Source organism: Zymoseptoria tritici, chromosome 11 (genome assembly GCF_000219625.1).
Source record: "Zymoseptoria tritici IPO323 chromosome 11, whole genome shotgun sequence".
Lineage (NCBI taxonomy): Eukaryota > Fungi > Ascomycota > Dothideomycetes > Mycosphaerellales > Mycosphaerellaceae > Zymoseptoria > Zymoseptoria tritici.
In genome coordinates, this window is record NC_018208.1 from 405149 (window position 1) to 432522 (window position 27374).

The 27374-nt window shown below is 53.9% G+C and overlaps 8 protein-coding genes across 8 annotated transcripts; 3 read left to right on the plus strand and 5 right to left on the minus strand.

The window, feature by feature from the left end:
• Positions 1 to 1795: 1795 nt before the first annotated feature.
• On the plus strand, positions 1796 to 3290 carry MYCGRDRAFT_63538 (uncharacterized protein; the record flags this gene model as incomplete). The annotated part of the gene is made up of 2 exons (XM_003848263.1): positions 1796 to 2102; positions 2156 to 3290. 2 exons carry the CDS (start codon positions 1827 to 1829, stop codon positions 3230 to 3232), a joined length of 1353 nt encoding a protein of 450 aa, XP_003848311.1.
• A 619-nt stretch (positions 3291 to 3909) lies between these two features.
• Positions 3910 to 7317, minus strand: MYCGRDRAFT_49555 (uncharacterized protein; the record flags this gene model as incomplete). Its single annotated transcript, XM_003848635.1, has 3 exons — positions 3910 to 4056; positions 4108 to 7068; positions 7144 to 7317. 3 exons carry the CDS (start codon positions 7315 to 7317, stop codon positions 3910 to 3912), a joined length of 3282 nt encoding a protein of 1093 aa, XP_003848683.1.
• A 580-nt stretch (positions 7318 to 7897) lies between these two features.
• Positions 7898 to 9759, minus strand: MgCET1 (3-dehydroquinate synthase; the record flags this gene model as incomplete). Its single annotated transcript, XM_003848634.1, has 5 exons — positions 7898 to 8543; positions 8599 to 8892; positions 8953 to 9099; positions 9202 to 9248; positions 9313 to 9759. 5 exons carry the CDS (start codon positions 9640 to 9642, stop codon positions 7898 to 7900), a joined length of 1464 nt encoding a protein of 487 aa, XP_003848682.1.
• Positions 9760 to 10401: 642 nt separating this feature from the next.
• On the plus strand, positions 10402 to 12314 carry MYCGRDRAFT_106091 (uncharacterized protein; the record flags this gene model as incomplete). Its single annotated transcript, XM_003848264.1, has 1 exon — positions 10402 to 12314. The coding sequence occupies one exon, from the start codon at positions 10596 to 10598 to the stop codon at positions 11868 to 11870; it is 1275 nt and encodes a 424-aa protein (XP_003848312.1).
• Positions 12315 to 13132: 818 nt separating this feature from the next.
• On the plus strand, positions 13133 to 14885 carry MYCGRDRAFT_96541 (uncharacterized protein; the record flags this gene model as incomplete). The annotated part of the gene is made up of 5 exons (XM_003848265.1): positions 13133 to 13246; positions 13317 to 13481; positions 13543 to 14145; positions 14212 to 14742; positions 14805 to 14885. 5 exons carry the CDS (start codon positions 13133 to 13135, stop codon positions 14883 to 14885), a joined length of 1494 nt encoding a protein of 497 aa, XP_003848313.1.
• A 127-nt stretch (positions 14886 to 15012) lies between these two features.
• On the minus strand, positions 15013 to 18436 carry MYCGRDRAFT_49830 (uncharacterized protein; the record flags this gene model as incomplete). Its single annotated transcript, XM_003848633.1, has 6 exons — positions 15013 to 15564; positions 15623 to 16568; positions 16618 to 16853; positions 16906 to 17251; positions 17313 to 18218; positions 18270 to 18436. 6 exons carry the CDS (start codon positions 18434 to 18436, stop codon positions 15013 to 15015), a joined length of 3153 nt encoding a protein of 1050 aa, XP_003848681.1.
• A 1308-nt stretch (positions 18437 to 19744) lies between these two features.
• On the minus strand, positions 19745 to 20289 carry MYCGRDRAFT_96543 (hydrophobin-like protein; the record flags this gene model as incomplete). The annotated part of the gene is made up of 3 exons (XM_003848632.1): positions 19745 to 19786; positions 19842 to 19927; positions 19986 to 20289. 3 exons carry the CDS (start codon positions 20287 to 20289, stop codon positions 19745 to 19747), a joined length of 432 nt encoding a protein of 143 aa, XP_003848680.1.
• A 1524-nt stretch (positions 20290 to 21813) lies between these two features.
• On the minus strand, positions 21814 to 24453 carry MYCGRDRAFT_96544 (uncharacterized protein; the record flags this gene model as incomplete). The annotated part of the gene is made up of 10 exons (XM_003848631.1): positions 21814 to 21914; positions 22273 to 22453; positions 22512 to 22560; positions 22939 to 23230; positions 23354 to 23446; positions 23513 to 23632; positions 23688 to 23801; positions 23866 to 24000; positions 24064 to 24084; positions 24252 to 24453. 10 exons carry the CDS (start codon positions 24451 to 24453, stop codon positions 21814 to 21816), a joined length of 1308 nt encoding a protein of 435 aa, XP_003848679.1.
• Positions 24454 to 27374: the final 2921 nt, after the last annotated feature.

The following is a 27374-nucleotide window of genomic DNA, read 5'->3' on the forward strand; positions in this document are numbered from 1 at the left end:
TACGATCCGGTGCGAACTCATCTCCCTTGCGTGCTCTTCCGTATCTTGTCATCTTACTTGCATCAAAGACATCTTTCACTCATCGACCTTATGTCTTTCAACAAATATACCGCATCAAAGCCGGCCAAGCGAGCTGGCCATATCAAGTTCGTACCAAGGACAGAGCTCACGCACGATGAATACAGCACCGAAGTGGCTACTCCCGGAGCACAGCACCGCTCTCGGATCTAGAACCTGCATGCGGTCCATCCGGCCGACGTAGACCTGCAACTAGGCCTGGAGCCAGGCTCGCCACCATTAAGCTGAGCATCAGATCAGGCATAGTCTTTGTCCCTGCGTCTGCGTAGCAAGATGAAGCCTTTCCGGAGCCGTGGACGCTGTACCGTGCCAAGATCCCGAGAACTCTCTACGAGGAACGTGCGATCGCTCGCCTATGTCCGGCAGATACGAATACTGGCCCCAGCGCGGAGAAATGCCGCGGTGTGCTCGAAGACTCGCCACCTGACCAAGAAGTCACTCCTGTGGCATCACACGAGTCTCGCGCCTGCCTTTCGTGGCAAAGATCACAGGATGAGGACGTTACGGCCTTGCATCCCTGCTTTTACCAGAGCGTAAATGCGGCCACAGCACGGGCGACGACTGTCAACGGTAGTTGCGCAAGAGCGGGGCCTCGAGCGCGGCTATGCGTCTATGACCGTTCGCTGTTCTCATCCAGTGTGCAGCTGGTCCGTGACCATGCTCTCGTCACCTGGCAGAAGTGCCCACAAGCAGTCTCAACAATGAATCTCACAGGGTAACATCCAGAAGACATGCGGTCATGAGGCAGGTTGCCGGATAATTGACAGACGACCAGCTCATGCACGTCACCCGACATGCGAAATCTCGAATTGTCGACTTGTAGACATGCGGCCCAGACCCTGAAGTCTTCAGGCCATGCGAACGCCCAGAAGGATCAGGGAAGAACGTCAGAAGCATCATTCACTGATCAAGAGGTGTCGAAGCCTCCAGCTGGCTGGTCGAGCTTTGAATGCCGCACGTTGCCGCCATGAACAGACCATGCAGCCATGCGCCGCAGGTCTACCTTACGAACCTGACCCGACGAAAGAGGTAGTTCGCCACCATGAATGTTCTGCGATAACTGACTCGTCGACTATGCGCGACACACAACATGCTTCCGCAACAAGCGGTGAATACTAATCAAAATAGGCTGGCCGAGGCGTTGTTGCAAATGGACCATACATAGCAGCCAAGGCTCTCAACACCCGAAGCAGCTCCAGAACTTGGTCCGCAAATTGGTGAGAAACAGGCGGTAGAAGCGGCAATTCGTACTTCCGATCTGAACCTTCGGGAGCCATCCGTCCGAACTTCCTAATGTGGTATCTGGGGCAAGTCCAAAAAGCCGTAAACATCGGTCAGCTGATTGGTGGCCGACTCAGATGCGGGGATGACTGACGCAGGTAGTTGGGGCATGGCTGACGCCAAAGACGATCTAATGCACCCTATAGGTGACAAGCACTGTTTAGCGCTCTATCAGGATGAGGATCACCACGCCACCTCCACCGCTGGCCTGGGCTGGGGTAAGAGGCGGCGAAGAATTACAAACACTCCAATCTGATTCGTACTCACTCTTACCTCTGTGGAGGCATTTGGCAGTTGCGTAGCGCGGTGAATCTCCGCCTCTGCAATGTCGATCCCGAAAAAATTGCGATGGCCACCCATCTTGGCCGAGTAGACAGCGTCGGGATGGAGGTATATAGTCTCAAGAGTATTCCTTCTTGCTAATCTCTGCCTCACACACCAACTACTCCTTCATATCTCTTTTCCAAATGGTCGGATCAAAGGTTCTTTCCGCTGCCCTGCTCCTCAATGGAGTAGTGGCCTTCCCACATATTGCCGAGATGGTTGCGAAGCAACAACTCGAGGAGCGACAGGAGCTTGGCACCCTTGTTCCTTTCCCTCAATACCCTGGATCTCCATCTCACGCTCTCTACAACGACTTCGACCCATCTACCCAGCTGGTCTCCACATCAGGGGACCATGAGTTCAGGGCGCCAGGTGACAGCGATATTCGTGGACCATGCGCAGGCTTGAACGCCGCTGCCGTATGTTACGATCCTGCTCGACAACCACGAACACTCTTACTCACATCTCACAGAACCACGGCTACATTCCCCGCAGTGGAATCATGACCGCCGAGGCCATCAACACCGGTCTTTGGGAAGCCTTCTCCCTCGACAAGACCGCCACCATCTTCCTCCAGACCGCCACCATGTTCTTCGACGGTGACCCAATCTCCGGCAAGTGGTCTATCGGCCGCCCACCACCAAACGGTCTCAACTCGCTAGGCGCCTTGGGCGACGTTCTCGGAAAGTCTTCCGGTATCTGTGGCGGTGCTGCCCACTTGAAGACCGAGGGTGATGCATCCATCACTCGTGGCGACTACCTCGCACCAACGATGAACTCCAACTGCCGCTCTTACCCGCAATTCGCCCAGGAACTCCTCGACCTCGCACAGAAGCGGGAGAATGGCAACATCTCTCCACGAGTGTTGGCTGAACACAGCTACAACCGCAAGAAATACTCTATTGCCAACAACCCAAACTATTACTCTCCCGCTTACGCTGGTGTTGCATTCACCTTCGGCGCCCACATGTTCGCACATGTCCTCCTCGCCAACCACTCCGCCGAGCAGCCCCGCGGCTTCCTCGAGCCCGCAGTCTGGAAGGCCTGGTTCTCTTACACCGACGGCCCCAACGGCGAGCTGATCCAGACCGCCGGCCACGAGCGTATCCCGGATAACTGGTACAAGCGTGCCCCCGCCGACGCTTGGACTCTCTCCGACATCGTCACCTCCACCGCCCAGCAGTGCGCCGCATACCCATCCAACTGCCAGGTCGGCGGCAATACCGGCAAGGTCAACTCCTTCTCCGGCGTGAACCTCGGTGACATCTCCGGCGGGCTCGTCAACTCCGCTACCGACCTTTCCGACCCTGCACGCATGGGCTGTTTCATCCGCCAGATGATCCAGGCTAACACCCCGTCTTTCCTCGCGAACACTTTCTCCGGTGCGATTCTCGACCAGATGAACAACCTCGTCAAGACCATGCTGGACCCTGCTCTCGACCTCCTCGGAAACTGCCCCAACCTTCCAGCGGGCAAATCTGTCGACACCTACGACTCTAAGTTCCCTGGCGCGCAGAACCCGGCTGGTGGATCTGCTGGACGATTGTAAATGGTCGAACAGTACCTATCGACGTTTTGGAATACGACTTGATGCGCGATGCATCAAGAGCGGCGAAAGAGAGGGTCAAGTCCTTTCCGCCATAGATTTGTACATACTTGATACCAGCAATGAATGAATGAACTTCAACATGAATGAGCTTCAACAACACGAACATTTCGGTTCTTGAACCACCTCCACCTTCTTCATTAATTAACACATATCTTCTCCACCTTGCCACTCATGCTACTTTTTCCCTTTGAATAAATACCGCCCAACTTCGTCCGCGGCCATGCATGCTAATGTACTGTCCCTCTTGATTATCCTTGACCTTGACCCGTGAAAATGGTCTCCCGCGTCTCTCTCTAATCACAATCTTGTGGGAAGGCTTTTCTCCACCCTACATCTACCATGCATGCCAATACACGCGGGCGGAAAGCCAGACGTTCGTCCCATGGAAGATCCGAGGTCGCAGTGAACCAGAGAAATTTGAGAAATACTCTGCTAGGGTTAGGGTTAGGGTCAAACATTCTCAATGCTCTGCGCACCACCATATCCTCCTTCCCCAACCAGCCTGAGCTTTGGGAACGAAAGTAACGCGGACATTCGAAACCGCCGTGTCGGACCGCAATATCGTTTGATGTGCGCTGCAAAAACTACAATTCCCAACATCTCCCAACCACTATTGCTCAAATATTCTCTTTGATCCACCTCCACAACTTCAACACATACTCCCGATCCACCGCCTTCGCCTCCTTCAACCCGGGCATCGCCTCGAGCGACTTGCTCATATCGAATCCCTCCGCTTGAGGTCGATCCTCAACACTTCCATTCTCCTTTCCGTCAGTCTTCTCCTCGTTGACCTCGGCAACACTCTCTCTGTCGACGGTCTTCCCATACGCTCCCTTCCAAAATTCCAACAACTTCAGACACGCATGACTCCTCTCCTCTTCCCTCTCCGACTTCCTCAGGCCCTCCAACCGTTCCAACCAAACTCCCACTTCCACAATCTCAATCCCCTCCTCCACCTCTGAAATCCAACCCACAACATCGTTCCACTCTACCGCCTTTGCTGAGTTTAGCAGATGTAACACCCTCACGTCTTCCTCATCCCCCACCCCATCGAGTAAGTTCACAAACCCTCCCGCAGCGACATCAACCCCCGTCCACCCCACCCTCTCCCCCTTTAATCTCGGCAAACACCCCGTAACCCTCGCACTCCCCAACATCAGCGGATATGCTTCACTCTTATTCCATACTCCGTGGACCGTATCTCCGCTGATCTGCCCGACACGGACGACACTCACGCACCCTTTTAGTACTGGGAATATCGCCACGGCTCGCTGGATGAGATTTTCCGCAACCCATTTACTCCTCGAATACCCAATACCTCCACTCACGTCCACATCACCGAGCATCTCCTCCGGCACCAGCTTACCCTGACTCCCAGCCAGAGAAGGGTACGACGCCACGCTCGCCGTGCTGGAACAGAACACCACCCTCGCCGGCTTTCCCCTCTCCTCAAACGCCGCGTGTGCCACAGCAAGCTCAAGCAACCCCCGCAAAGCCTGGAAATGTGACTTGAATCCCCGTAACGGCAGGAGGAAATTCACCGACCACGCGAGGTCGTAGATGACATCCACTTCATTCGCCAATCGTAGGTATACCTCATCCTCAAGGCCAAGGCGAGGTGCGGTGAGAGTGTAGAGGTGGAGTGTGACCTTTTCGTCGAAATGTGGTGGAGGAGTGAGGTGGCGGGAGGCGAGGAGGGAGAGGAGGCGGATTCGAGAGGACTCCAGGGAGCTGCCGTGACTGGCGCGGAGGAGGAGGTGGATGTGGGAGACTGAGGGCGTTGAGAGGAGTTGGTTGAGGAGGTGGGAGCCGAGGGAGCCGGTTGAGCCGGTTAGGAGGATTGCTTTGCCCCTGGATGGGGAAGTAGGTCGGGTTTCGGACGGCGTTGATGGAAGGGAGGGGAGCGAGAGGGTACTATATGTCTCCACGAACTCTTGCATCAGCTTGGCCTGGTCGTCTGCTGCGGCACCATTCGTACTCGCTCTGCCATTCCGGAGGTCGAGGATCGTCTGGCTGAGAATCTGAATTGAGCCACAATCCTCCACGATCGTAGGCGGCAGCGGATCAGCACCCTCGCCCAGCAAACCCACCAGTTTCTGCCGGATCTGGATGCAAGACACCGAGTCGGCGCCGTACGTGAACAAGTCGACCGTGTCCGTCAACTTCTCTCCATCTTTCGTTCCGCTCCCCATAACGCCCTCGACGATCCGTCTGACTTCTCCAAGCACATCCTCATCATCCACCTCCTTCCCTCCAACTTCTTCGCCCTTGCCATAAGCCCCCTCAATCACCTGCCCAAATCTCTCCTCCGCCACCCGTCGAATGACAGTCCCCTTACTACTCTTCTCCAACCCCTCCTCGTCCCCTCCAATCAACACAACCATGCCCCTCGATATCCTCGTATGGCTTTGTCCCTCTCGATTAAACTTCTCCACAACCTTCCACACCTCCTCCTCAAACACCTCGTCTTCCACGCCCTTCGCTTCCTCCGCCTTGAAAACCAATGCGCCCGGATACGGCTTGCCATTACCAAAGATCAACACATCCCTGATCAAAGAAGAGGAGGCAGCAATCCCCGCCTCCAGGGGCGCGGGATCGAATTTCTTGCCCGTCACCAACGTCAACTGCGAGTCCGCCCGGGAATGATACCGCCACGCATCGGGGATACTCGCATGTCGTTCGAATAGATCCGACGTAGCGAAAGATCCGTCTTCTCGATTTGTTTTCGCCATGTGTGGCCAGCCTGGTAATATAATCAACTCGCACAACTCGTCCTCTTCCCTCTTTTCGAAGCGGAGGTACTTTGAACCCCGGGATCCAGGGCGGAGATATTGCCATTCGGTGTCTGTAGCGAAGGACCGGTAGGACGACATGAGGAACCCGCACTCTGCGCTGCCGAAGCGGGAGATGAGAGGGACGCCTTGTTTGACCAGTTCGTCGCCGACTTCGCTGGGGAGAGCGGCGCCGCCGACGCCGACTATGGACATGGTTTGGAGTTGGGAGAGGCCCAGTGCGTGGTCGGCCATTCCTTGTAGGACGTAAGGGACAGAGGAGAAGTATTTCACCTTCGGCACCTTCACTCCCTCCTTCTCCTCGCTGCGGACGGCTGAAGCGGCGACTTCTAAGCAGCGACTTACATTCTTCGCTGTGATGAGGAGTTTGTCTCCTGGAAACAGCCACATCATCGCCCCGCTTGTCCAGGCGCGGAAGAGATCGGCTACGCCGCCGTGATAGAGCGGTGTGGTGGTGAATGTCGCTGCGTCACTTCCATTGAGGCGGGGTTGTACGCCACAGCCTGCGTTGTGGGATTGCGGGATGGGTTTGGGGAGGCCGGTGGAGGTGCCGGAGGTATGGTGGAGGTAGGCTGTGTCGGTTGAGGAGGCGGAGTAGCAAACGAAATCCTCCGATGTTGTGGCAAGGTTTGCTTTGTTGGTTTGGAAGGACAGTCGATGGGTCTTCAACTCAAAGCCTTCAAGGCTCTCCGCTGCTTGAGTAGCTTTCTTGACCAAGTCATCATACGCTCCACCCTCATATAGCAGTTCAGCCTCACACTGCTGACACAGCGTCGCAATCGCCGAGCCGGAAAGTTGCGGTGCAAGAAGCAAGACCGGTCGTCCCAGCCGAATCAGTCCGAGAAAGCAGAAGAGGAAGTCCGGAACGCTGCGGACGAGCATGGCGGCTGGTCTTGCATCTGATGTCCCACAGAGCTGGGTGATATACCTCGCCGCTGAGTCGGAGTGGGAAACGGCTTCGGCGAAGCTGTAGATTGTGTAGTCCTTTCTTTCAGGACGGCCATCCACATCTTCACCTCCGTTCTGACTTCCGTTCTGACCTTCAGCATTGGCATTCACGTCCCAGAATCCCACAGCAGGCTTGTCTCCATGGTGGTCTACCAGCTCATCCAGGAAAGTCGGGATATTCTTGAACTCCAGATCCTCGTTATACAAGGTCGCTTGACCGAGAGTGCAAGTGAAGTATGTGTCCTCGGGACCATCGCCATTGGCATCTCCGGAGTTCGACGACATCTCTCTTCAGAGTCGGCGAATATCAATCTAGAATCAATGAAGAACTCTAGACGACAGTGGTCTCGCCGAACGTCCAGAATACAGTCGACAGCGTATATCCGACCTACACCTCAGCCATGCCAGTCAACTCCGAACCGCGAGCAGAAGTCGATCGTTACCTGAAGGTGAGTAGGTGCTCCCAATCAAATCGCACAAGGTGAAGTTGGTCTACAAGCACAGCTGCAGTAGTGGATCGATCGTCAGGTGCGTACAGGAAAATAGTGGAAAGCTTCGGAGCTCATGTGGAGAGCTCTCCCGTCTTCCCTTTTTCGGGAGCGAGGGAGGGAAAACAAAAAGTTGGAGTGCGATCGAGAAAATGTACGGACATGCTGATGTCATAGACGTGTCAAGTTCAGGTAATTGCAATGGCTCGAGTCGAATGGAGAAATGGGAGGGGACTGGTTTGTTCATGGCGGAAAGTTTGGGGGAAGTTGTGCAGGAGAGACATTTGCAAGGATGGTCGCACAGCAGGAGGTCAAGAGTCGCAAACTTCAAAAAAAAAAAAATGTCTGTAGCTTTTTTCTATATCTATCCAACCACTCTAGCAGCAATCGCCGTGGTCTCCATTGGCATGACCATTGGCATGACCATTGCCATTGGCATGACCATTCGCATGTCCGTTGCCGTTAATGCTCTTCGTGCTGCCGTTCAACGCACCATTGGCGAGTCCCTCAGCCTTCTCCGGCGAGAAGCCATTCGTGCCATTGCTCACATCATCATTGAGCACATTCAACTTCTTGAGTCCATTGCTCAACTTCTTCTCCACCGGCGCCTTGTTCTTAGTGTATCCCGTATCACTCGCGTCCACAAACGCCTCGAGACCCTCACCGTTCCTCGGGTAAGTCTTGCACACCTCCTTGTGCTTCCTCAGTGCGTCGTTCATCTCCTTCTCCGTGACGTCGTTGAAGAACTCGCAGCTGCCGAGAGGAGAGGGCACGGCGGCGCGGAGTTTGCCGTCGCGGGTCTTGAGGATGGCGGCGGTGGCTTGCGCGAGGATCTCCTCGTTGAAGTCGGGGTGGTCCATGGAGAGGCCGCAGCGGGAGAAGAGTTTGAGGAGACGCTCGTAGTCGGCTTGGGGGAGGTTGCCGCGTTGGTGGGCGAGGGTGGCGGAGAAGGCCATGTCGATGGAGATGGCGTGGCCGTGGCGGAGGGGGACTTTGGGGACGAGCTCGTGGAGGGGAGACCAGCTGAGAGGGAGGGGTTAGTAGAGGAAATCAGGGAGATGCTCAGTATTCAACATACGTGTGTCCGTAGGCAATGACACGGTCAAGACCGATCTCGTGGAGGTTGGGAGTCTCGAGCTTCAACATCTCGTGGATTCCGGCACGGTTGATCTTGTCACAGGCCTCCTTGACCTCGGCGGTGGCATCGTCGGTGCGGCCGAATCCGGTCTTGATGATCTCCTCGCAGTACTTGTCGAGGAGGTCAAAGGTGGGCAGATGAGCGCACGAGGAGATCTTGATCAACTCGGCGAATCCATTTCGGATCTGGGCCGTTGGGAGAGAGCGGAGGAAGGTGAAGTCGAGGAAGGTGTGGCTGTGAGAGGGAGGCTGATTAGCTGGGCTTCCTCAATCCTCTTCTTCCCTCAACACTCACATAGGAGCGTGGTAAGCACCCAGACGGTTCTTGTAGTTGCCGTAGTTGACACCGACCTTGATCGAGACAGAGGCATCGATCAATCCAATAACGGTGGTCGGGATACGGATGAAGTTGGTGTTCCTGCGGTAGGCAGCGCAGGCGAATCTGAAATACGAGTTAGTGATGTTCTTGGAGCGGCATTGAAGCCAACAGAATGTATGGGCCAGAGTGCCTTGAAGGTCCTCTTTGGCATTGGTAGTGTTTTACCCAGCAACATCGGTCACAAGTCCACCACCAATGACAAGCACAGGCTCCTGTTGGAAATCTGTCAGCTGTTGTCCTCTCGATCCTCCCTTCTTCTCTCAACACACAACGCACCTTTCGGTAAATTCCAAACTTGGTCATGGAGTCGACAATGGACAAGAAAGTATCGATGCTCTTGGCCTTTTCGCCAATCATGGTCTTGTGGATGGAGAGGTCCAGCTTGTAGTGGTCGCAGTACTGCTGGAGATCCTCTCCGTACTGCTCAAAGATGTTGGCGTCCATGACGGCCAGGACACGTCCCCAGCGCTCGTAGCACTTGGCGAGGTCATCCTTCTTGACGTCAAAGACGTAGTCGAGAAAGGTAAAGTCGTACTCGATCTTCTCGTATCCCTCAACGTGGAAACCCTTGGGCGTCTCCGCCACGGTGGCACTCATGTCGGACATGTTGAATGGGATCGGCGGGGGAGGATGTTAAAGAAAAAAGCGAGTGGCCTGTTGGAAGGAGCAGTGCAGAGAGGGAGAGATGAAAAAGTGGTCCAAGGAAGATGTCAGGGTGTGGGAGCATGCGGGAGGTAATATATACGGTGCCGGAGGAACTCGCCCAGTCCAAGGAGGACCATACCAAGTATCGTTACCTTAGCTCATTCCTGATAGTCTCGCTTGAGGTATAGCTCGACTCGGCCTCGCATGTGATGGTCATGATTGGAGTATGACATGACATTAACGTGCCTCGACGATTAATGAATGATCCGTCCAATGGCGGGCATTGGCGGGCACTGGAGGGGCACGCTGCCAGGATTTCCCACCACAAGCACCCGACGTCTTCACAACCGGACACGCTTCCGTGAACCACCGGATGTCCCCTGCAGGTGAGGAACTAGCGTAGAGCCGTACCGAGATCTGATCGGAAATCTTCAGGCAAGCAGTCCGATCGAAAAGTCAATTGAAGAGCACGTGAAGAGCATGTGATGAAGAGCTCCGTGATAGGTCTGGGCGATGGCGGGGTTGAGCTACGGCGGGTGATTATGCCAGATGGCATAGTAGTGACGCTTACATCGACGCTAGCTTCCTCACCAACCATGTAGCTCGAGCGGGTCTCCCGCAACTCTATTCTATGCAGGCGGGGAGCTCCCTCAAGACAACTACCCCTCCTTTCCGACTCGCATAGTACTCCTCTCGTATATGCCACGGCCATGCTGGACGGCGACTCCTCCCGTCTGGCTCATGCCTGGCAGAACATTGCTCCAATTTTACTGAGCATCGTCTTCCTCCCACTCAATGCTTCCATCCTCCTCCTCAGCTATGCTCTTCGATCACTTAGCCAGCTCCTCTTCAACACCCGCAATGCCTCCTCCTCTCCATCAAAACCACGCACCATCCTGGTCACGGGCGTAGGAATGACCAAGGGCCTCGTCCTCGCCCGTCTATTCCACCTCTCCGGCCATCGCGTGATCGGAGCCGACTTCGAACCCAATGGAGCTCTTGTCCCGGGACGAGTCTCGGTCGCAATCTCCAAGTTCTACCGCCTGCAGAAGCCGAAACCCACACCCAACGGCTCAGCACCGTACATCCAAGGTCTCCTCGATGTCATCACCAAAGAGAAGGTTGACCTCTGGGTGAGCTGTTCGGGAGTTGCTTCAGCAGTCGAGGATGGTGAAGCCAAAGAAATCGTCGAAAGTCGAACATCCTGCAAAGCGATCCAGTTTGATGTCCGCACAACCCAGACTCTACATGAGAAGAACTCATTCATCGAATACACCGAATCCATTGGCTTGACTGTGCCGGAGACCCACAGCATCACCAGTCGAGATGCAGTCGCTGCCATCTTCGACAAAGCTCCGGTGGGCAGGAAATACATCCTCAAACCCATCGGCATGGACGACTCCGCGCGAGCAGACATGACTCTGTTGCCCAAGTCGTCAGAGAAGGAGACCTCAGCACACATCTCCAGACTACGAATCTCCGAGAAGAACCCCTGGATCGTGCAACAATTCGTCCGCGGCGAGGAATTCTGCACACACGCTCTGATCATCAAAGGCAAAGTCAAGGCATTCGTCGCTTGTCCTTCTGCTGAACTGCTCATGCACTACGTCGCCCTTCCAACCAACTCAGCTCTCAGTCAAGCGATGCAGCTCTTCACGGAAAAGTTCGCCGCGAGTTGGGAGTCGGACTTCACGGGCCACTGCTCGTTCGACTTTCTGGTTGAGGATGCCACACCAAATGATCCGAAGAACATCGTGCTCTACCCAATCGAGTGCAATCCTCGAGCGCACACCGCTGTAGCGCTCTTTAACCACACGCCCGAACTCGCAGATCGATACCTCGAAGCTTTGTCCTCTTCCTCCTCCAGTACCACGAAGTCCGACCACATCACATATCCAACTTCGCCGAGGACATACTACTGGGCCGCGCACGACCTTGTAACCCTCGCTCTCCTCCCCGCCCTCTCACTTCTTCGCGGCCAGTCCTCGCTCCAAGACCTCACGCAAAATCTTGCTTCCTTAGCAACCCAGCTTCTGACGTGGAAAGACGGCACTTATGAACTCTGGGATCCTCTCCCCTGGTTCTTCCTCTACCACGTCTACTGGCCAATGACATTTTGGAAATGTTTGGTGGGAGGGAAGAAGTGGAGTAGAGTGAATGTCAGTACATTGAAGATGTTTGAGTGTTGATGCGGTATACCGAGTGGATGGGAGTAGGGATGAGTGTGAGGAATGGACTCTGACGCTTGGAGAGATGGTCGAAAAAAAGAGAAGGTCTGTGAGATGTCGCAGAGAAGGAAGCCGACGAAGCCACCATCACGAGCAACGACACACGCTTGCCCGTACAGACTCACCTCATGAGGAGTATCACTGCTCCGAAGCGGTTCAACCTTGGACGTTTGCTCGGACAAGAGTTGTCGCATTCTTTGACGCTATCTCAAGTCTACGACTTCGTCGACGTTTCGGAAGAGAAGCACTGTACGATATTAATGTCAAGGAAGGAGAACTCACGACTCTGCAGCGAGGAGTCGTTGTGAGATGGACGCTCAACAGAATCATCTACTTTCATGTCGTTCGACAGCAGCTCATCACCTGGTTTGTAGAGACATAAGAAGCCCCTTGGGGTTTGCCAGCATACATCGCAAGACCTTTGCACTTCAAAGCTGAAAAGTGAATTACCAGGACTCAACACACGATTCCAATGAACATCTACGTCTGCATTTTTGAATGCTAGGATTTATCAAGACCGCACGTGCTCCGGATCCGCCCTGCCGCGCTAAAATCGATGTCCACCTTCCTAATCGGGCCAGCTCTATCTTCGCCTCCACGTTGGCAGCTTGGCAGGGTGAAGCGGACAAGCTTGGCCGTCAAGGTCTTCTCTCCATACCATGGAAAAACATCCATGTCCGACAATGAGGCTCTTACATGCCCTACAAGGCTGACTCCCAGGTCTCATCACCGTCCCATCTCACCTCCTCCCACGCCGTCCCGACGGCATTACATCCGCCAACAAAACACAGTAAACATTTACCCCAGCCTCCAACTCCCGAAAGATCGTCCAGCCAAGACCTTTGATTCTGGTTCCACTCTCCTTCCAAGCAATACCCAAGACCATCCTAATCCATCTGCTTCTCCAATGATAGGAGGCGTACAGTATCTTCCTGCCTTTCAGTCCCCACTCGCGGACTACGGAACCATGTCTAGGAGTAGAAGGTGGTATTCTTTCTGGCATCCACCTCTATCGCATGCGAGATGAATAACGGATGGCTTCGACATGATTGCGGGAATGCAGGATTCCGGCGGCTCGGAGGCAGTGTGCCGCAGCACAAGATGAGGGGGCGGGGGGTGTTTTGTATAAAGTTGCGGTGCGTTTGCTGCTTGTTGTCATTTGCGAGTATCCTCCGTCTTCATTTCTCCATTCCAAAGAGTGTTGTTAGAAAAGATTTGCGAACATGAAGTTCCTCTCCGTCGCAGCGACCATGCTGCCTTTCGCTTCGGCGGCCATGTTCACCAAGGAGGAGTATGATTCCGGTGCTGTTATGCAGTTGATGATGGAGGCCAAGGAGGTAATATATCGACATGTTCCCAGCCGGGACATGGCGTTACGATGATCAGATGCTGATGTTTTCATTCCAGTCCGCTTGGGCCGCTCACCGTGGCGCCGGCGATTACGAGAGAATCGGCAAGAAGATGAAGGGCTTTGGCAAGAAGCGTCCTCACAGCGGCAAGATTCCGTGCAGAGGCGGCAAAGTCGAGGCCGTCAAGGGCGATCCTTCGCAGACTTATAAGTGCAAGGATATCGTGAGTGTGGTCATGAAAGTCTCGTCGTTTGTTCGGGAGAGCTGACCTGGAGTGTCTTCAGGATATGTACGACTTCCAGACCCACGCCGAACTCGGCAGCAATGGAGGCGAAGGCTCCGGGTCCTGGGGCTGGACTCACCGCGGCCGCGACTTCATCGCCATCGGCCAAACGGACGGCGCCTCATTCTCCGAGGTCACCAAAGATGGCAAACTGGTCTACCTTGGCCGTCTCCCACCGAACGCCGACCCTGTAATCTGGCGTGAGATCAAGGTCAATGGCGACTACCTCATTGTTGGATCCGAGGGTGTCGGCCACGGAGTGCAGATCTTCGACATGAAGAAGTTGCTGAACATTGATCCAAGGAGCCCAAAGACGTTTGCGACGACTGATGTAACGGGACTGTTCATCGATGGGTTGCCCGCTGGTCGAAGCCATAACGTCGTGGTCAACGAGGAACTCAACTACGTCGTTGCTGTCGGCGCCGCTCCTCGAACGACCGCCTGCAAAGGCGGGTTAATCTTCATCAATGTCGATGATCCGTCCAAGCCATACACAACCGGCTGCTCGCCACAAGACGGCTACGTCCACGACGCTCAGTGTATCGTCTACCGCGGCCCCGACAAGAAGTACAACGGTAGAGACATCTGCTACGGCTACAATGAAGTGAGAAATCCACCCGACCTCCCTACAAACCCACACACAACACTCCACTAACCTCTCACCTCCCAGGACACCCTCACAATCTACGACGTAACCAACAAAACCGGCCCCAACGCCGGCTCCATCATCTCCCGCACCCCCTACGTCGGCGCCTCCTACTCCCACCAAGGCTGGGTCCTCGACGCCAACTGGCAAACCCACCTCCTCCTCGACGACGAGCTCGACGAAGGCTTCATCTCCCCCGCCCGCACAAACCCCGACTCCCCATCCAAAGACGGCTTCCCAGCAACCTACATCTTCGACATCAGCAACCTCGAGAAACCCGTCAACACGGGGTATTACAAGTCGAAAGTCCGCTCGGTGGATCACAATCAATTCGTCGTTGATGGACTGGCGTATCAGTCGAATTATCAGGCTGGGTTGAGAGTGTTGGATGTTAGTTCGATTCCGGGGACGCCGGATGGGAGTGAGGTTGAGGAGATTGCCTTCTTTGATGTTTATCCTGAGGATGATGAGAATGAGGGTGGCGGGATTGCCGATTGGAGTTTTGGGACTTGGAGTCATTATTCGTTTGAGAGTGGGTGGATTGTGATTAATACGGTGAGTCTTGCTTTGCTGTGATGTTGTGGTTGAGAGACGGATGTGCTGACTTTGGTTCGCAGATCGATCGTGGTGCTTTCGTCGTCAAAATGGCGAAGTTTTCTGGCCGAGGCAAGGGCAAGAAGCATGGCACGCGGTTCTAGACGCTGTCGTCGTGGCGAGTTGCATGAAAGACTGTCAGCTCGGCAAATTCAAACACAATTCCTTGTTACCTTCTGCTCAAATGACAAGTTACCCAAACCAGCCCATCTCCCATCTCCCATCTCCCACTCACGCATCATAATACAACTTCCACGTACTCGGAAACGGCGTCCACCCACTCCAATCCTGGTTCATGTACACCCGAAACGCTCCATTCACAACCTTACTCTTCAACTCTCCTGCCGGTCCATTAGCCCTCCTCAAATTCTTCAACCTCGCAAAAGCCCTCAACTGCACAGCCATAGCGCCCATCACAACATCCCTGCCCAAACACTGATGCCCTCCCCAACCGTGATGAATATACAATTTATCGTCACGATCCAATTTGATATGCTCGGGATCAGGGAAGACGGCAGGATCTAAACCGGCGGTGTTGAAGTCGGCGAAGACGGAGCTTCCCGATGGTGGGTGGAGACTTTTATCACCGTCGTGGATTGTGGCGTTGGTGGAGGCGACTCGGCGGAGGGCTCCGGCGGCGGCTGGGGAAAGGCGGAAGCCTTCGAGGGCGTATTTGCGGAGCTTTTCGAGGGACTCGGCGGAGTCGGAGGATGCCAATTCTTGGATTGCAGCCCAGTGGACTTCTTGCTCGGGGGAGAGGTAGAAGTCGAGGAGGCGGGCAATCTGATTGTCGCAGTCAGTACGCGGGTAGGGTATACGAGTGAACAAGAACATGACTTACACCCTGACTCTGGATCGGAGCAGCAGCCGCAGCAGTAGGGACAATAGTCCAGATGACCTCGTCAAGCGACATGCCAGCGTCGAAGAGACGCTGCACAAGCTTCGTGCCGTAGTCAGGTAGCGCCACATCACCTTTGTCCCGCTTCATGAAGATGGATTCCAGGAACGATAAATTGCCATTCGAGACTTCAGTGCAAGAAGCAGAGACGGCGGTCGCCAGCTTTGTGACCGCAAGCTTCGCGGCGGCCTTGATCGCAAGCGTCTTCGCGGTATCAATGTCGAGGAAAGTGTACTGGAAAACCGTCGCCATAGCTTCGTACAGTTCTGTAGCGGTCAACGTACCACCCGAGTTATCCAGCGGGATGCGGAAGATGTGCGCCGTGACGATCGCGTGCGATGGGATAGCGACGTCCCGCACCAGGTCGATCTGGTAGCGATCACGCAGTTTGATGCTCTTGGACTTGATCAGACTATCCGTGACAGTGCCATAGAAGTCGCGAATCTGAGCCAGGCCATTCGGCACATCGTACAAGGCATGGAGACATGTCTTCTTCTGCTCCGCGTTCCACGTCTTGTCACCGCTGAGCATCCAGTCGTGCTTGATGAGCTCGTACACGTGCGGACCGGCGGTGACTTTGAAGTCTTTGGTGTTCTCCAGCACGTCAACGACGCCTTGCCAAGTAGTGACTGGGACTGGCGGCGGGACGAAACGAGGTGCGTCGTAAGTGTAGTCGTTTTCAATACCTCTGGCTTGGAAGATTGCTCGGTTCTCTGGCGGTATGGTGAGGGGGAACAGAGCGTAGACCGAGTTGCTGCGGTACCAACCCGGGTAGGCGCGGATAAGCAGCTTGTTGATTGTGGTGCCGAAGCCGACGTTGGGGTCAGATGCGATCTCTGCGAATCCGAAGGAGGTGAGGTTCGCTGGGCTGTTGTCGATTGTATAGTATCTGGGTCTTGTCAGTCGAGATCAAGTTCCTATGCCAGACTCGAACATACCTATCACCGCGAACTAAGGCCACTGCATCCGAAAGAATCGCCTTCGCCATTGTCAAGCCGGCACAAAGTCCAGAGCCTGGCACCATTGGAGGCTTGGTATCTTCGCAAACAAGACCAGGGTACAGTTCCACATTGTCGGGATGCTCATATAGCGCCTGCAACGCCGCCGCGACGTCTGGATCTGGATTGATCTCCAAGAAAGTCTCGTGTGGTTTGAGTTTGAAGAATTTGCGAGCCTGCTTATCATCAGTACATGAAGCTGGGGCAGGAGAGGGAACGAGTATTTACTTCGTTCAAGCTCGCCGCTCCCCAGTTGCGACCTTGATTGATGCCCAGGATCTCAATGGCCCGCAAAGCTACGGGCACATTGCGGGCACCGAAAGCGCCTGCGACGTCCTCGGTGGTACGGGCCAGGATATCTACCAGAGCACCGTCGTCGAAACCGCCGGCAGAATTGCGTTGAAGCCCGCCGAAGGTCCACTTGCTAGGATCGGCATCAAGGCTGTGGCCCCACGCCTTGAAGCCCTCGACGAGCTCAGCTTGAGTGATGGTCGCGGGATCTTTGCCGGGAAAGATCTTCGCGAAGAAGTCGTTCACCCACTGTTCGTTGGCGTTTGAAACGGTTGCGTGCCATCTGTGTGAAGACATCTCGTCAGCTGAAAAAGATGGGATGCTCAATGCGAGCGAGTACTGACCTGTATATCAAGTTGAATTCCATGCTCACTTGGTTGCCAATACCTCTTGGGATTCCGTCAGCGTCAAATGGATTGAATTCATCCGTACGAGGATCAAGAGTCCACGCAGTGTCTGCCCTGTTCAAGTTGAGAATGACTCGAACATAGTCACGAAGGATGATGTTGACGTAAAGGCCGCAAGTGATTAGTCGTCCAGTCTGGAAGAGGTCGTTATCTCTCTTCTTCGTCACTGCCTCCTCACTCAATCCTCTGGCGGCAGCATAGTCCGTCATACCGTTGAAACGACCGTTCTCGTTGATCTCTGCCAGTTGCTCGACGACGTAGTTGTGGAAGCGACCAAAAGACACCAACAGAGCGCCAACGCCAGGAGGCTGACCAAGGATACGAGGCTCGGCGAATGTATCCGGCTTGAGTTTGCCGTCCTTGAAGGTGCGGACCTTATTCTGCATGTCTTGGTTGTGGCCATACAGTGGACCCAAGTCGAGATAGGACGACGATGCAACTTTGTTTGGATCCAAATCATCCGTGCGCATAACGTCATGAATTATGATCGTTGCCAATGATATGGCAATACTGGAGAACTGGGTAGGATGCTCCTTCGCGAGACCTTTGCGTGCGAACAGTGCATCGAAGATGTCTCCAGGATCCGGAAGAGCTGCGGGAGGCGATCTTTCTGGAACGACGCTGCGGGCATAGTACGAGCCGGATTTGCCCAGGTCCGGGTAGAGAATGTTGTTGTGGGAGCCATCGGCCGTACGATACCGCCATTGATCTCCCAGGTATGAGAGCGGAGGATGTTTCAGGTTGTCCCACAGGGTTGCCAGCATGGTGTTGGTGAGCAAGGCGCCAGTGGGCGAGTCCTTCGGGTATGAGGCGGCCCATTTTATCAGGTTCTCGAGCAGATATCTGGGAGATGTTTAGACCACATGTTGCGAGAACGATGACAGCTTGTCTTACTTTCGATCATCGGTGACGCCTTCGGTCAGGAGGGCGCTCACGAAGGACTTGACGACAGTGGCATCTTCTGGGAGTCTTTCCAACTGACTCTTGACGTCCTTGATATAGTTATGGACAGTCTGCTTGACCGTGGGGACATCATCGGAATGTCCGTTTGTGAACGACATGGTGGCCAAGTCGAGAATTGAGGAAGAATTAGAAGCGGAGCAGTTTTGAAACGGCGGGCGATGAGGATGCTATTAAAGCTCAAGGAGTGCCTACCTTACAATAGCTTCAATGCGCTCATCCACTCCACTACACGTTAGCGACGTGTAGCTTGGGTGTCAGCTTTGCGTATGGTCAGCCGCCGTAAGCAGCCGCCGGGGCTGAAGCCAGCTGAGTGACAGAATCGTAGATGCTCGGCCAGGAAGCTCTGGAAATCAAGGATGAGGCCTGTGATACACCATGTGCTTCCTCGCAAAAGTCGTCCAGAACAGTCTCTAGTTTGCTCGCGAACATGGATCGAGTGCGGTGCGACAAAGGATTTTCCTCGCTTCTGGGCCGCCAGTCCGCAGAGTTCCAGGTCCTTCACAGGGAGCATCACCTGTCCGTCGTCTGAGCATGGTCGAGGATGAGGTCGATAGTAAGCTGAAGTAATGAGACAGAGACCATTGGCCAACGAGATCGCTAATCCATGGAGCGCACATGTCAAAATCAGTTTCAGCTCCTGCAAGCGCCGGTGGGATCTGCGGAGACCCGGCATCTCGAGGTGTGAGGTGGAGGCGGAGAGCGTACCGGCCTCGTATTCCAGTCGAGCCTATGAAGGCGCAGTCGGCGAGCAAGCCAAGGATCAGCGGGAAAGGCCAGGAATGAGTGGGCTGAAGTCCTGGATCCTGGACCGACCGACAGCTGCGTCTGACGACAGTCCTATCGTACAAGCAAATCCGCTTGCGAAAAGCGCAGTTCAGACGCGTGAGTATTGTCAATGCATGACGAGAACTTCTGACGAGGACTTGTGAGTGATGGAGTGACGAAGGGCGTGATGTGTCTGAATTGTAGATGGTGGTGCAGAGTTACAAGGTACGGAAGGCTAAAGGTGCTGCTAGATGCAAACCTCGTTATGGCCATTGGTCGAAAACAGTCTGCTGGAACAACCATCATCACAAAATGTTGAAATACTTTATCTCGTTCTCCAACTGTCGGCGATCAAAAATCTGCTCATACATGCAGAGAACGACGCAACTCAATGAAGCGATGGCTTCTGTGACACATGAATGTGAGCTCCGAAAGGAGTGCATTGCATTAGAAGCTGAATATATGCTAGCTACCGGATCTGCCCTCTCCCAGAATCCTGAAGGTGATAGCTGCGACTGTGATCTTTGCCTGAGTTGGTCCAAGCTGTGGAATTAACATATCGAAAGGAAGGTGATGTGTCGGTGATATGTGTCGATGACTGCGCTGTATGTACGCGAGGTCGGTGTGCATTCGACCATGGTCTAGTTGGACTTGACCTCCTCGCAGGCGACGCCGGCACCGAGCTGTGATATGCGTCAGAAAGGTCGTCGTGTTATAATCCGGGCTGAGAAAACTTACAGCAGGCAAGACGCAGCACTGAGCGGTGGCGCCAGACTGGCCGCAGTACTTGACAAAGTCCTCCCTCGATTCGATGTCGCGAGTGGCTGCGATGCGTATCAGTGATGGTGCCCCAAGGAGTGCATGGCTGAAGAAGAAACTCACGGGCATTGCAGGGAAGGGAAGCAACCCCGAGCGCGTTGACAGCGCAGCACTGTGGGCTGCTCTGGAGGGGCGCAGAGCATTGGAATTTGCCTCCGTTGGAACCACCGTTGGAACCACCGTTGGAGGAGCCGCCGTTGGAACCACCGTTGGAGCCACCGTTGTTGGAGCCGCCAGAGTAGCCGCCGCTACCTCCGTGGCCACCGGCCATGCCACCGGCCATGCCACTGCCACTGCCACCGTAGCTGGGAGCGCCGCCAGGAGCGGCAGCCGCGAGGGCAGCAAGGGCGAGGATGATGAACTGCATGTTGATGGTTGTTGGTGGTTGGTGGTTGGTAGTTGAAGAGTGGTGTGGAAAAGTGTTTGAGCGAGTGTTTGAGCGAAGGTGAAGAGACTGTTTGTTGCTGTTGGAGAAGAGGCTGTTGGAGCTGATGATTATTCGATTCCGTGAGCAGAGGAGGACATATTTATACCATCTCCTCGACTACCTTTGAGCGCCTTGGTTTGATTCTCCCAGGCACATCACCGCAGCAGAGTCATGCCACCGCAAGACGCCGTGCTCCTGAAATCCTATCCTGTCACCGCGATCGTGGTATGTGCGCATGCTCGATCCTGGACGAGAGCCACACGAGGTCGACGCATAGAGGATTGAGATTGTGGTCGTTTGTTCGAAACCAGCATCTTGCTTGTGCATGAGAACCACGACTCATGGGATCAAGCCCATCGATGTGCTGTGAATACCTCGAAGCATGGCTCGAACATATCCGAACGCTAGGCCAATGGTGAGACAGGGATTCACCAGCAGCATTAATGCAGTTCCAGATGATAGGACACACGTCAGCGCTGGGAATCGGTGCACGAAGACCGATGCATTATATATGTCATAGTTGTGCAGTGTTCGATGACATTTAGGGACGGTGAACGCAGTTTCTTCTTGATGCACGAGCTGCATTGTCCGATATACGCTGGCTTCACTCGGGAGAGGAGGTCTAGTCCCGGCGTCAGTACGCTGGTATCGCTAGGGAATTCTGAGTTCCAGCATCAGCACTCGTTGTTCAACCATGATAGCATAAGGGTCAAATTAGTGTTTTCATTCCAAACCTCACGCCAATATCTTGGGCGTGTTTGAACAATGGGATAATCCAAGAATAGCCAGCCCAATATGAGCTCTGAATCGGGCAAATGCGATGGCCCAGATCCTTGGTCCATAGAACGCCGTGTCTATAGCAAGCCTCCTATCGGCAGATTCGCGCCGGCATCCACCTGCAGCTGCGAAGTGATTGTCTTCAGGGCTTGTAATGGCGCGGCGGCCAGCGACAAGAAACGGTGCAGCCGCAGATCCTCCGCTTTGGACATCCGTCATGACACGACCTGACGATTCCTCAGGCTTGAGCAGTATTCGCATAAGGCGCAGTCGATCTGCGGCCAGCGCACGTTTCCGAATTGCCGGCGATCTGCATGGAGCCTTCGGCGGATCAATAAATCCCGTTTCATCGGCTTCGCCTACGTCCAGGCGAAATGTTTGCGTTTTGGAATCCGCAAGATGATGCTCATTTCGCCGATGAATACGAAAAGGCTGACTCGTGCGTGGCACTGTAAGAAACAGCTATATGTGCGCGACTCGAGGAAGCTGGAGTGGTGAAACGAGAAACAGGAAACTTATGGCGAGGGCAAGGAAAAGAAGTACCGACGCCGGCCCGTGCTGATCGCTTAGTAAGCCGCGACAACCTCACCTCCCGTCCTTCCAAGTTTCTCTTGTATTTACTTCTGCTCAAGGCACTGGACCTCATGTCTGCGTTGTCACCGCTGTCATCACCATGTCGGACCTCAATTATTGCAAACCTGGAATCTCGTCCCTGTCCCTGTTCCGAGTCGTGTATCTTGATCGCAACGCCCATGCATTGATGATCATCATCAACCTGACGATGGCAGCTATATGGCCATTCTCAGCATCGCAATCTAGGGCACTTATCCGGATTCCGACCATTGATCCTGCTACGGACGTGAAACGAGATCATGTCAATGACGTTCGCCCAGGCCGACTCAGAGGTTCCAGGATGACACCCGAGGGGTCCAAAGTTCAAACGTCGGTTCCTCTCGCTTGATGAAGCACAAATTACACGAACTGCACTCTATTCACTGACCGCCTTCTGATTCTATGCAGTCATGCAGCCGTCACGCCAGGGCAGAACCTTGGAAGCCACATTTCTTCATTTACAGTTGCAAGTTACATCCAGGTCGACTCATGCCGAACCACGCATAACCCGGCAATGTACCTGCATTCACTTACTCGCCTTGCATACATCGCCCCCACGCACAACGCTCGACGGGACTTCGGTATGCGTGCGTTGTGCGACTCCTATCGCTCCATTGGCAATCTCTCTGCTTTGGTCTTTGTCCTTGTCCATCTCATCTTTCATCTTCATAGTGCTCGAGCGAACTACGCTATGCGTGCGTTGTTTGACCCTACACTAGACTGGCAATTCCTATACTTCCGATTGGTTCTTTCAATCTCATTCTGAGACTCACAGCACTCAAATGGACTCCGCTATGCGTCATGATGCGTGCGTTGTTGATCCTATGCTAGAGTAGCAGGTTTACTGCTTCCTTCCGATCATCTCCCATCTCATCTTTCAGACTCCAAGCGTCCAGCCGGAGTGCACTACATGTGCGTCATCGATCTCCTCGCTTCAGTAGCAATGCTTCCGCTTCCTTTTGGTCCTTCCCATCTCAACTTTCGAGCGTTTGCAAAACTCGGCCCGATCATACTACATGCTTTGTTCGACTCGATTGCATCTCGGGCAGTCGCTCTGCTTCCTTTTGTCATTCACCTTCTCACATTTCGAGAACTTGCAGCACTCAATTGGACTGCGCTATGCGTGCGCCGTTCGGCATCTATTGCTTCGCTGGCAATCTCCCTGCTTTCGCACAGTCATTTTCCTCCTCCATCTCGTACTTCAAACTTTCGTACTGCTCGAAACAGTCCGACATGAACGTCAGGAACGTGGTGTTGTAGATTCCGCTTGCCTTGAGCCAGTGACCCACCGCCCAACGCACGAACTCGGCTTGGTCCTTTGTTGGCGCTAACTTGAAGTGCGGCCATACTCTAGCATCCTCGGATTGCTCGTCAAACTTGCTCTTGGTCTCATCAGTGTCTCCGCCTTCTCGGCCAAGTCCGACGACTGCACGTCCAACGAATGACAGTTCAAATTGCTTGAAATCTCTTTCCAGGAGCCTGACGAGGTTGACTAATTGTGCAGTCAAGCCATTCTTCTGTTGTCGAGTGACGGCCATCGGCTTTGCTCCGGACGCCTTATGAAGCACTGATAGCATGTTAGACTGTTTCTCCACGATCACATCGGTTCACTTACGAGCGGCAACCCCGACGAGACCATCACGGCTTGGTTGGCCTCGAGGAGCAGGCGGAGCGTTCGATGCAAATGACGGACCAGCAACATGTGAAGCTGCACAAATCGTCAGTATGGTGATTGGTGGTTTGTAGACTGCGGAATCTCCGCGCAGGAACCTACATGACGCTGTGTTCTGGTTGGTTCGTGCTGCGGCTGCGGCTCTTGTCGTTCGGCTGATCGGCGTTGCCGAAGTCTGTTGAGTTTGTGCGTTGGGCTGCGTTGCAGCGAGTGCTTGAGTATCTGGACGCCAGTCAGCATTCTTTCGATCAATCGGTCAGTCCTGAGCAAGACTGACTCGATGATGACTCGTCCTGTGGGACTGTTGATGCAGCGGTAGAGGTTTGAGTGGATTGCCCAGAAGACGGTCTTGTCGGAGTGCTTGGTGATGGTCCTGCAGGTGGCGGCAAACCTACACACTGGTCAGCAATGTTTTTGAAGTCGACCAATCAAGATGATATGCAGCAGAGACTTACTCGACGTTCTTGTTGGCTGAGTATTCCGGGTACCGGCAGAGGTGGCGGTAGAGTTCGGAACAGATTCAAGGCGAGAAGCGTTGCTGTCCGATCGATGAGGAGAAGGAATGGGAGGCGGTCTCATCATGCCCCCGCCTGGAGGGGTCAGTATCCTCGATTCCTCATCAGAAGACCATGTTCGGCTGAGCTGCGACTTACCCTGCTGCTGCTCCGTGGACGCTGGAGTTTGTCGAGAAGTAGATGACGAAGGTGGCACGGATTGAGGAGCAAGATTGGGATATGGGACAGCACCTGGATGCACAATTCCTGGCTGCGGATATGGCGCAAAGGCGGCGAATGGAGCTGAATAGAGTCAGTACTTTCGAGTCTTCGCGCTAGTGACTGACTGTATGTGGACTCGCCGATCGGCATGAGGCCTGCCATGTATGGCGTGTTGGACAAAGGTGGAGCTGGCACCTGATAGAAGCCATTGACAAGTCGAAAGGTGCCCAGAGGCTTAGCTTGGTAGGTACCACAGGGCTCGTAGATGCAGACGAAGACAGAGCTGTAGTATTGAATCGGAGGGCCGTTCGGGGAATTCGATGACATCTTGTCGATGTGTGTGTTGTGAATCTGATATGGAAGATAGTTTGGATGGGTAAATGGAATGAGTGAAGAAGACGGTGTGTTATACTTGTCAGCCATATGTTTGCATGTTTGCTGACTTCTTTCATTCTTGAGCAACTGGCTTGCTGTTCCCAGACATCGCTTGAACAATTTCGTGCCAGATGATGAAACCAAGACTTGTTTGCAGCCCTACTCTAACGGCAACCAGCGAGAACCATCTGGTCAAGGCTGGCATGTAAACCTATGACTGCCCGCAGTAACGGTGTCTACGGGGATCACTGCATGGAGATACTAACATTGGTATGTATCAGTCGATGCTACGCCATAGACAATTCCTGGTCTTATATGCTGGCTTTGTAAGACGTTGCCTCTATGGAGATCTTTGGCTGTCGAAGTATGCATGGCCTACGATAATGAAATGCCGCAAAGGGAATCCTGCCTTGCGCTTGAACCCACTCCAACTGGCGAGATCACCGTCCAAGCGTCTATCACATGCAGTACCTGCCGCTCACAGCACTTCGTCCAGATTTTCCAGTCCCTCCATCCCCATCTGTCCGTTGACCGTCTCCTGTTCTTCCTCCAGTAGCTTTGCCGCTAGCTCAGAGTCCATCTGATGTTTCAATGCCTCATACTGCTCCAAATAGTTCCACACAAAGGTCATGAAAGTAGTATTCTCCACTTCACTCTCGGCGTTCCAACGACCAATAGCCCAAGCCACAAAGTCCGCCTGCTCCTCACCAGACCTCGACCTGAAAGACTGGAACATGTCACCATCCGAGCAATCTCGCTCGAATTTCTGCAACATCTCGTCTGGCTCTCCAACGTGGCTGAGGTCGCATTTTATGCTGTCAAAAAGCTCGCTCAACTCGAAGAAGCCCTTAGAGTTCTGGGCGTTGTTGATGATTTCCGCGGACGATGGCTTCACTGCGACTCTCTTGCGGACGGTGCTCGATGCGGGAACTCCTTCGCCATCCCTACCCAGCACTAAGACGATGTTAGATCGCAATGAAAGGGTGGCGTAGAAGTTGACTTACCGGTCATGCGAATGGGGCTTTTCTTCTGCGGCGCAGCCATGGCGGACTGTCCAACGTTCGGACTCCAGACTGGACGTTCCTGCTGAGGGCCTGTAGAATTGGTCAGTACAACGCTCAACGGCTGGGATTGTGAGATGTGTCCCGACTTACTTGCTGCTGTGAAAGCGTTTTGCGCGGATTGGAGGTTCGATTGCCTGAAGTTCTGCGGATGGCGGTTCGGCGGAGATGGCGTATCTTTCAGTCAGTCAGTAACAGACCTGCAGTCATCGTTGACTGTCTACGAAGACCCACCGTTCTGCATGGTCGAGCGCTCCTCTTCTTCATCGGATAATGTCAAGTCCACGAAATTCTGGGCTTGCTTAGCAAAAGCACTTGCTGTCTGTGAAGGTGGGACAGTCGCCGGCTCTGCAGCGATGTTAGCAAATCATGTCTCGCAGCAATAACATCGACTCGAGTACCTGTTCGTGCTCCCGGCGTTGCATAGATAGCATTGTAGGAGTCTTCATCGCCGACCATATACAGTCCCGACTCCGTGCGAGGGAAGTCGATCAGAGGTCTCTCGACGTAGCAACCATGTCTCGCGCTGTATGACTGAACGATAGTCGGATAAGGATCGAGCGAAGGTCCGGCGACTGGAAAATTCGCTCGAGTGACTGAGGTGTCGACGCCAGATACCGGACGTTTCGGCCACCCAAGGGGCTTGGGAGGATTTTGATGGTGTTGCACATATGGCGTTCCAATGTACACATCGTCAGCGGGCTGTGTAGTAGACAAATTACTCGGACGGGACCAGGGTGGAACGTTCCAGTACTGGGAAGTGAGCTGAGGATGAAGACCAGTCGCCAATCGTGCATCTTGAGCAGCTGTGATGAGGATCAGTGACCGTTTCGTGACCACACCACATTGCTTAGTACTTACAAGGTTCAGCGGCAGGCACGAGAGGTGTCGCTAAAGCGTTGTGTCGATGCACAGCTGGCAAAGACTGTGGTGCGGCTGCAAAGAGGTCAATTTCGATCACATTCTCGTACACCTCATCGTAGCAAGTTTACCATTGGATGTAGGACTAGTTTTGGTGCTCGACTTAGTAGCAAAGGTACCAAAGCGCCCAGATGCGGCTGTTCGGACATGTTAGCATTCCCTCGATCATCGGTTGATGGTTCTGCATTTACCATCTGGCAAATCCTTTGTGCCTCCTTCGCGATTCTGAATATTCCGCTTCCGTCTGATGTCGAATGCCTCCTTCCACTTCTCAAAGTCCAGTCCCTGACTTTTACACAGAGCCTTTGCCTTCACCTTGACGCCGTTCAGGACTGCATTGTACGGATCACCAGACTTGAACCCTTGTTCGACTCGCCGATCCGCGATTTCGCGGTAAGTGTACCAATCCGCAAGAAGCACGCAGTCGTCGTTTGTGAACTTGTACGTTGCGTTCTCGAATAGGGCCTTTGCTGCCGGCCATGAGAGACCGCTATCATAGCTGAGTGCCATGAGGGTTTGCTACCGACAGACGTCTTTCTTGAATGGAGATGTCTGAGAATCTTGGGCATGAGAGGGATGGACTTCTTTCTTATCCTCTTGTGGATGTTCGCAACGAAGCATTGAACAATTACCAGCTCCGAAGGACCATGCACCAGTATTCTTTGCATGGCTTTGTTTGGGCTACGCAAAGTGATACCGTTTGCTGCGACCAGAAAGACCGCGGTTGTCATCATGCTTCTGAAGAGTTCAGCAAACATGAACTGGAAGCGACGATTAGATGAGCAATCACACCAAAGTCCGGCACCGCCAGCGTGCATGGCTAGCGCACAAGTAGCCAAATCGTGGTGGTTGTGGTAGAAGTCATGGACGGGGTCGAAGTCTTCGTAGAAT